The following is a 10,045-nucleotide window of genomic DNA, read 5'->3' on the forward strand; positions in this document are numbered from 1 at the left end:
TATATATATATATATATATATATATATATATATATATATATATATATATATGCCCCGGGCATCTACATAGCTCTGCAAGCCACTGACCATGTGATGATGCATAAAATAAAAAAAAAAAGATGCTTTGATAAAAAAATGTAATAACGCACATTAAGTATATAGGCACACACACATATATATATATATACATATATATATATATATATATATATATATATATATATATATATATATATATATATATATATATATATATATACATATATTCAGGGGGGGGAATCACGAAATAGCAATCTAATGCTTAATCTCAGATCAGCTCGTAAATTTTCTATTGCGTTTAAAACCATAAACATTACTATTAAAAAAATATCAGTTATATAATCTTCATTATCATGTGCTAGTTTCGTCACTCAAAGTCAAAGAGCAAAAAGTCAGACCCACCCCTCCCCACACCTCATATTAATCTTTTTTTTTCAAAAATAATGTTGGCGTCTATAAAGGCTGGCTTTGTGTGTGCTATCAGGATCTGTAAACCGTGTATGGACAGGAAATTCTATACCGTGTTTCTAATTTTCAATTTTTTTAAAAATTTCAGTTCAGACGAATTCATTCTGCAGATGGGTCATGTTTTTTTTCTACTGCAGGTGTGAAACTAATGTTTCTGGTGCCGTACCTTTTCCATACGGTTAATAAAGTTGCTTGTATATGTAGTGTAATTTTGGGATATAGTTTTGGGATATAGATTTGTGATGTAATTTGTGATGTAATTTTGTGATGTAATTTTGGATGTAGTTTTGGAATGTAATTTTGGAATGTAATTTTGGGATGTAGTTTTGGATACAGATTTGGAATGTAATTTTGGGATAAAGATTTAAAATGTAATTTTGGGATGCAGGTTTTGGTATAAAGATTTGGGGTGTAATTTTGGGATGTAGTTTTGGGATTCAGTTTTGGAAACGACTTGGCTTAGGATAATATTAGGAAATGTGTTTGTGTTATCTGCATGATTGGTACTACTTTTTAGTTAGTCCTAAACTTGCCAAGTTAATAAAAGTGATTAGTGCTAGAGATTAATTAGAGAATAGCACTAGAGAGGTTGGGTTTGAGTTTATCGTCGATTTCCCCACTTAACAACATGGTCTGAGAGACACCAATAAACGAGATAAGAAACATGTTAAAAATATCTAGAAATCTTGTCTAAACATAAACTAGCGATTTTCAGAGTCTCATAAAAAGCGAAAAACACAATATTACAAGAAAACATGTAAAGTGCTCTTCTCAACTTAGGGCCCAGGCTGTGTGCTTGGATTTTGCAATGCGCAATTATCCCATGGTCTAATTAGACTATTTAGCCATTCGCAACAGCCCAGATACTTTTTTACTTTCTCGTATATACGAAGTATAGAGAAAGTATTGTAATCGTGCAAAAAAAAATCGAGATTTTTACAAATCTCGACGTTTTACATCTCACTGATACGGAAAAACATAATTTTGCAATCTTGTCCGTATGTCTGTGTGTCTGTCTGTGTGTCTGTCTGTCTGTCTGTCCGTGTGTAAACACGATAACTTGAGTACCGTTACAGCTAGGTTGATGAAATTTCATATATAAGTATTTTATCAAAATCGTAGATCCGTATCAACTTTTGAGCGATTTCTGATAACCGGAAGTGGTACTTTTCCTACTTTGAAATTTTCAAAAGCCTATAACTTGACTACTATTTCAGATAGATAAACAAAATTTCACATGTAAGTAAAAGATCTAATTCTCTACCTTCTGTTAAATTTTGAGTCATTTCCGTTGAACGGAAGTAGTAATTTACGCTACTTCCGATTTCTCAAAAAACTAATGTAAATTTTTAAAGTACTAATAATATTGCACACTATTATGCACTTTTTTATTTAGCGTTCACTTGGAGTGCAATTCTTTTGTCTACGAGATTTTATTCTATTTTTTAAAACTTTAAGTATTTAAAATGGATTAAAAATCTTGTCTATAGCCCGAGTTCCCATCCCCTGTTATTTTATATAAAAATATTCGAGAAAGTTTAGGGGAGATCACTCCCGGTTTATTTAAAATGCGTTATTTGTATAGATATTATATATTTCAAGAGCCGCCGTGGGTAGCCCTCGCCCCCCCCCCCCCCATGCGTAAAAGAAACCCGGTTTGGGCATATAGTCTTACTGTAAATTTAAGAGACTAATACGAAAAAAATATACAATATGTGATATTTATTTACAATCTCTTAAACATGATTTATTTTGAATTTCAGTCGTATAAATGAATTTTACTTTGAACAGGGGGCTAACATCATTAGACAGACTAGGTTTGATTTCTCTAGTAAGTGAAACCCTCCTGTAAAGTACTCAACAGAATTTAAAGTAGGTAAGTCTGAACCATTAGACCCCTATTGAAACTCTCCTGTAAAGTACTTAACAGAATTTTAAGTTATTAAGTCTAAACCATTAAACCTCAAATTAAACCTTCCTGTAAAGTACTTAACATAATTTTAAGTAGGGAAGTCTGAACTATTAAACCCCTATTGAAACTCTCCTGTAAACACTCCGACAGTTTTCCATTTACCTAAAAGTATGCAAAACAGCCAGATATACAGAGTTTAAGTACCCTAAAATCCGCGTTGAAATGACCCTCTGTTTTTCCCAAACAATACGAAGATTATATAGGGAAATACAACTGGTCAGTTTTGACCCCTTTTCGAAGTTTTCCCAGATATGCCGAGTTTTTTATGACACCCCAAGGCGTTCTCCTACCACCTCACAAAATTTCAAGGGGGGGGGGTCGTCGTCGGAATTTTTTTTTCTTAATATAGCTCATATAAAGAGAATTTCACTCGCGGTCACTTTTTAGCCCTCGTCGAGGGCTTTGAGTCAAACCGACAGTTTTTCCTAAAGGTCAAGCCATTTACCTAAGAGTATGCAAAAAATTAGCCAGATATACTGAGTTTAAGTACCCTAAAATCCGCGTTGAAATGACCCTCTGTTTTTCCCATAAAATACAAAGATTATATAGGGAAATACAACTGGTCAGTTTTGACCCCTTTTCGAAGTTTTCCCAGATATGCCGAGTTTTATGTGACACACTAAGGCGTTCTCCTACCACCTCACAAAATTTCAAGGGGGGTCGTCGGAGGAAATTGTTTTTCGTAATAGAGCTCATATAACGAGAATTTCCACTCGCGGTCACTTTTTAGCCCTCGTCGAGGGCTTTGAGTCAAACCGTCAGTTTTCCCTAAAGGTCAAGCCATTTACCAAACAGTATGCAAAAAAATTAGCCAGATATACTGAGTTTAAGTACCCTAAAATCCGCGTTGAAATGACCCTCTGTTTTTCCCATAAAATACAAAGATTATATTGGGAAATACAACTGGTCAGTTTGACCCCTTTACGAAGTTTTCCCAGATATGCCGAGTTTTTTTGACACCCCAAGGCGTTCTCCTACCACCTCACAAAATTTCAAGGGAGGTCGGAGGAGGATTTTTTTTCGTAGTATAGCCCATATAAGGCGCCGTTCAGTCGATGTCAGTTTTGACGCCCTTTCCGTGGACTTTTTGGCCAACCGTCACCGGCCCTCGTGTTCTATTGACACAAGGCACCATCGTGCCAAATTTGACGCGCCTGCGCCGCCGGGAAGTGCCATATGGGGCACCGGACCACTTTGCTTTATATATGTATATATTTCAGGGCAAGTGTGTGTGTGGGAGGGAGGAGGAGGGGGGCGGGCATTAAAAAAAATTATTTACATTTTTTATTTCTTTTTAAAGTTCCGTATTTTTAAATTTCAGTGCAAGTGTGTTAGAGGGGAGAATTTATAGGAAACGAAAATGTCAAATCGAGTTATCTTAATTAGATTAATTCTATGTTTATCGTATTTCAGTTTTTTTAAAAACTTAGAGCCGATTCCTTTCCACAAAGTCGAGGGTGCGGAAGTGACATCTATGTAAATAACAAATCCAAGAGTTCATTGATGGTTGTATTTTTTATAAACTAGCGTTAAAAACCGACAAAACGTCAGAGGTGTCTTATGCTTTTAGACAAAGTGATCATGTTGTAGAGCGTGCTACCAAGCAGTATAGAGCTGTGGGCATCGTTTTGATTCGTGAAAAGTTGCGGAAAACATTCCTTGGAAGTAATAGACTGCAAATATCGCAAATGTTCGCAGAGTATTAATAGTTAAATAAAGCACACTTTCAAACTTGACAGTCGCTTGGGAACAGTTGAAGTAGAGTGCGCCTGTTTCAGGGACCTCGTCATATGAAGGGATAGTGTGTTCAGCACTATGCCCAGGCGCTTACACTTAATAAACAATGTTACCTTCCCTTGTTTACAAATCGTTTAAATATTAAATTATCTGCCCCGAATAGCCGTCACCAAACCCGGGTCTACGATTGTAAACATTTGGCGTGAACCACAGCTCACCAGACCATGTGGGGGTGGGGGTGGCAGGGATATGCTTAGAGAGGAAGAGAGGGGCTGCTAGACGCGCTTACAGCTTGGTGTTTTCTAGGGTTCAAAGAAGAGAATTATATATATATAGAAGATAGATAGATTATAGTCAAAGCTTTTCTTTAACCATTTTCAGTTTTAGCTGAGTATAAAAATCCAATACAAAACATGGATCGAAGTACAAGCGAAGACAACTTTGAATCTAAAAACTTAGACATAGCCCAAAAGGTGAGTACATTTCGAACAATGTATTTAAATGTGGCAGGTGAAATAAAGTTCACTTGTTGTATTCTTCTTCTTTGTTCTTAATTTTTAGTGTCGTGTCAGAAGAGATTCCCTCCAACACTATTAAGTATACGTTTCAAATAGTTATGCGCCATTGAGGCCATTGACTCCGATTTCAGCCTGCTTTTCTTTTTGGATTTGCGTCCATAGCATTTGTCCAACCAAGAACTAACTACAAGGCAGCAGTTGTTTGATTTTGGAGTTCTCTCTCCTAGAAGAGTGGTTGTCCCCATCTGCCCGAGGGTTCGAACTCGAAACGTTTCGGTTTAGCAACCACGAGCTTTACCGATTCGACCAAGCCGACCCCTAACTGTTGTATTGACCTCGCCATATTATGAAGGGGGTAGTGTAGTTAGCACAATGCCAAGCCGTCTTTACTTTCCCTAACCTGAGTCAGGTACCAAACAAGGCTACTTTGACTCAGGGGTGTCGAAAGACTTTGAGCCCGTGATCCGAACTCGAGATTTATATTTATGTAAAGTTATCGGAGGTTTGAACGTGGTACTTTTCGTTTTAGCAGCAATAAGCTTTACCGACCCGACCGTGCTGACCCCTCGTTTTGTATTGAAGCATTATTTTACCCAAAAAAAAATAATAATTAATCAAAAGTTATTTGATGTATTTATTTTTAAAAAATATGAATGATCAACAGTTTATTTTGTTTCACATCAACTCGAACTAACTCGAAGTTGTGTATTGTATTGTTTAGTTTGCACCTAAGGGTCTAGATGATAGCGAGTCTGAACCCACAAACCAAACAGCTCAGGTTGAATCTGCTGAAGGGGATGACAATTATCAAGAAAGCCATCTATCTAACACAAGGCAAAATTACGTCAATGAACAGAGAGATTACGATCAATACAGCGAATATGGTGAAGAAGATACTAACGGATATGACGTAGACAGCCCACCACCTTATTCAGACGATTTTCGTCATAAGACAGAAGTGTCTTACTTACAGAATGCTTCAACAGCTTATCACAAAAATGCTTCGACAGCTTATCACAAGGTCGCTTTAACCAATGACTACAAGAATGCTTCAGCAGCTTACGACAACAGTGCTTCTGCAGCTTACCCCAAGAATGCTTCAACAGCTTACCCCAAGAATGCTTCAACAGGTTACCCCAAGAATGCTTCAACAGCTTACCCCAAGAATGCTTCAACAGCTTACCCCAAGAATGCTTCAACAGCTTACCCCAAGAATGCTTCAGCAGCTTACCACAAGAGAACCAAACATACTCAATCACGCACATCGCAAAATTATCCCAGAAACGACAACTCGGGAAGACAACTCCTCCAGCCCACAGCCCACTTGCCCGTCCATGGTAACATTACCTCCCGTGCTAACGTACAGTCTGTCAGAGATGAGCCCGAGTCACAGGTAAGTTTTCTCTCAGTAAGTCCGCCATTACGACGACAGACAAACATAAGTGCAACATATTTTACTTTATACATACATGGTTGCCGAAAGTCACAGTAACAATTTTCCTGTTTTTGTGAGGCAATCAATTTTAAATTTCATTTTTCTTAGAATTCTAAGCTAACAATGTCTTTAAACATTGCTTTAAACAACACCAAAAATAAAAATATTTTAAAAAAATATTCAAATTCACAAACTAAAATTAAGTTTTGAGTTTAAAAGTAATTGGTGTGTTATAATGAAAACGTGTTTACTCCTTTACTCGTGGATAAGCCAAGAATATTTTTATTATACTTTTTAATTAAGGTAGTTTATAGTAGAAATAACGTATATATATATATATATATATATATATATATATATATATATATATATATATATATATATATATATATATATATATATAACTTATTTCTATTATAAATACTACTGACTAGAGACCCTAACTACAAGAAAAGAATTGTATTACAGTTGATTGGTTAATAACTACTTGCTGATTTTTTTAGCAAAAAAAATATTTTTAAAAATAATTCATAAATAATCGTTTCTTTAACAATGTCGTAAATAATAGAAATATATATATATATATATATATATATATACATATATATATATATATATATATATATATATATATATATATATATATATATACTACCATAAAGCATGTAGATTTAATATCTCTATATTATTTTTATATTAAGGTAGGGTGTATTCCCAGTTATGCAGGGCTAAGCCTGTGTGTTATGTGTTTTTGCTGTCTCCCACTAGGGGTAGGAGGACTCGTCTATTCCCTACAGGTAAGTCTATGACGCTATAGAGACTGGAAATAAAAGTAAGAGATGTAGGCCTACTTTGCAAAGAATCATTTAGTTTCATCCCCTCCCCCCCCCCCTTTTCAGAACCCATGATGTAGTGTGATTTCTAGACTGACAATATTAAAACCCTACGTCTATTATTTCTATTTTTTTAAAGTTTTTTTTTTACCCTGCTAATTATTTAATTTTAGACTTTAATTAATTATCGGAGCAGCTTAGCAGTAATGAGCTAGACTGCTTACTCGAAAGACCCGATTTTTATCAGGTTCAAATCAGTAGAACATCATTGTAGCTGTTATGGGTACAAAGCTCATGTGAGGGAAACAAAGACGCCTAGGCATAGTGCTGACCACATTATCACCTTGTATGCAGAGGTCATTGAAACATGAAGTAGACTTCTTCTGTTTTAATGACCTCGGAATCAAACTTTATCTGTCCCAATGTCTTAGGCACAAACAGGAAAAGATGATGAACCTTATAAACATATTACAAACAAAGATTTGTTGTTAATTATTTCGTTATAGGTTGGGTGGGGATAAATTAGATACATTTTAATAAAACCTATTAAGAAAAATGACCCTTTCGAACATGGCGGTCCACGGGGTAAATAGACTTCATCAGTTTCTGTTATCTAGGCATAGGTAGGGTAATTGTGGTCATCATTATGCCCAGCCGCTTTTACTTTTTCCCAACGGAAGTCGGGTACTTGTCAGAGCTGAGTAAACTCAGTGACATCCTTTGAACTTGAGCTCGGGATTCGAACTGAAGACTTTCGGACTCTACCATCCAACCACGCCAGCTTCTTATAGTTCTTCATAACATTTGTAATATGAGGACAATGATAATTCCAAGTAGTTTAATTTGTTTTCGAATATCAAAGAATTCGCAATTATTAAGCGCAAAAGTGCGCTGAAAAATTTAAACTAAGCTTATATAGACCGGGAATGATATCCCCTAAACATTCTGGAATATTCTTATATAAAACAACAGGGGATGGAAACTCGGGATATAGTTATGATTTTTAATCTATTTTAAATACTTAAACTTTTAAAACAAGAATAGAATCTAATAGAAAAAAGAATTGCGCACCAAGCACCAAGATGTGTATAATAGTGCGGAATATTATTAGTACTTTATAAATTCATATGTGTTTTTTGAGAAATCGGAAAGAGTGAAAATTACTATATCCAGTCAACGGAAATTACTCAAAATTTGATAGAAGGTAGAAAATTAGATCTTTCACTTCCATGTGAAATGTCATTTATCTATCTGAAATAGTACTCAAGTTATAGGCTTTTAAAAAATTCAAAGTAGAAAAAGTACCACTTCCGTTTATCGGTAATCGGTCGAAAGTTGATACGGATCTACGATTTTGATAAAATACTAATGTATGAAATTTCATTAACCTAGCTGTAACGGTACTCAAGTTATCGTGTTTACACACACACAGACACACAGACACACACACAGACATAAGGGCAAGATCGCAAAATTATGTTTTTCGGTATCAGCAGGGTGTAAAACGTCGAGATTTGTAAAAATCTCGATTTTTTTTGTACGATTACAAGACTTTCTCTATACTTCGTGTATACGAGAAAGTAAAAAAGCAAGGCAAAGTTGATCCAAACACCGGAATAAAAAGTTCATATTTAGAGGACCAATCGCCGTCATGCACATACAGAATCGAACGCGAATGTAACGATATTGTCTTCTTGTTTGTTTACTGATTTAGTTACCATTTGTTTTTGTTTCTTTTTGCATTTCCTACCCACAGGCCAACACGTTAAAGAAAGTACACAAATATGCGAAAGCCAGAGCAGCTGCCAGAAAAGCATTGGGTCTAAATATAGCTGGCATTGTACTCGGCATAACACTTGACGTGGTGATTGTTTATTTATTTTATACATATGTAATGCGGAGGGATCCAGGTCTTTAGGGTCCCACAGTCGACCATAATTAATTATTTTAAAAAAATTATTAAGGTAATTTTCGTGCATTTTTTTTTATATTTGGTTTGTAAACAAAAATACTGTAGCTGCTGTACCATTATCTTTATTTTACAGTCACTCTTCTGCAAACATTAAAATGCGTTACACCCATTGTATTGTAAAACATACGCGAAACTTCAAATTTAAATGACTTCTGTGACTCGTTGCTCCCTTTGACAGCCAAATAGGGGACACGAAACTGTTTGACCGATCTTCCAAAGTGTACTGTGGCGGAAGAGGCAGGGGGTGGGGGGGGGGTGAGAACCAAATAGGGGGTGGGCTCGAAAATTGAAGTAAAATGTATTTATATTTTTAAAAAGTTACTTGTAATTGTATTTTTTTAAACTTCTTCAAGGCCAAGTTCTATTTCCCCTACAATCAAACACACACTGTCGCCGCTAGATATTTAATGGGCTTCTATAATGTGCTGTACTTCTTTGCGGCATTGGTTAGGCGTCCGAAATCTATTGCACATTTTTCAGAGTCAATATGTATTAGTTATATTGGTAGAATTTCTATCCTGTTCTATCTTGTATCCTAAAAATAATCAAAAATAAAATAACACTTTAAACTTCGGTTTTATATACGTTAACTTGTTTTTGCTTTTACAAGAAATGCCAAAGTAAACATATACTTTAAATTCTCTCCCCCGAGTAAGTTTTATAATGGGTGATGCTGAAGTGCATAGGGCTTTCTTGTCTCTTTCAAGTTTTTTTTCTCCGAGTCGACCCCCATCCCACCCCTCTTTCTTAGCCTCGCAAGTATCGAATAGATAAATGTATCGTTTATGAACTCCTTCCTTACTGTACATTCACTACTTCATCACATTTTGTCAGACACTAGATAGCACTAGTCAGCAGATATGAATTTACTTGCATAGTATTAGGTGCATCTAATTCACAAAACAGGGAAGGTAAGATTATTTGTATATAATTATTTAGAAATTAATTAGAACGTTTAAAATTTATTGAACATAATAAATAGTTAATTACTATTCATAAATGACGTCAAGTGGGAAGGTGTGAGGGTCTGGCTTTTTGTAAGTCGTTAAAAAACGTGACGTCATTTGTGGA

The 10,045-nt window shown here is 35.4% G+C and overlaps 1 protein-coding gene across 1 annotated transcript; it reads left to right on the forward strand.

Moving 5' to 3' along the window:
* The first annotated feature begins 2,351 nt into the window (after nucleotides 1–2,351).
* LOC131952536 (uncharacterized) lies at nucleotides 2,352–9,192 on the forward strand. Its single transcript, XM_059315256.1, has 5 exons — nucleotides 2,352–2,383; nucleotides 4,598–4,689; nucleotides 5,456–6,127; nucleotides 6,871–6,966; nucleotides 8,759–9,192. The coding sequence occupies exons 2-5, from the start codon at nucleotides 4,630–4,632 to the stop codon at nucleotides 8,918–8,920; spliced, it is 990 nt and encodes a 329-aa protein (XP_059171239.1). The 5' UTR covers nucleotides 2,352–2,383; nucleotides 4,598–4,629; the 3' UTR covers nucleotides 8,921–9,192.
* The last annotated feature ends 853 nt before the right edge of the window (nucleotides 9,193–10,045 follow it).

This window comes from Physella acuta, unplaced genomic scaffold (assembly GCF_028476545.2).
Source record: "Physella acuta isolate Inbredline_101_S28 unplaced genomic scaffold, ASM2847654v3 ptg000875l, whole genome shotgun sequence".
Classification (NCBI taxonomy): Eukaryota; Metazoa; Mollusca; class Gastropoda; family Physidae; genus Physella; species Physella acuta.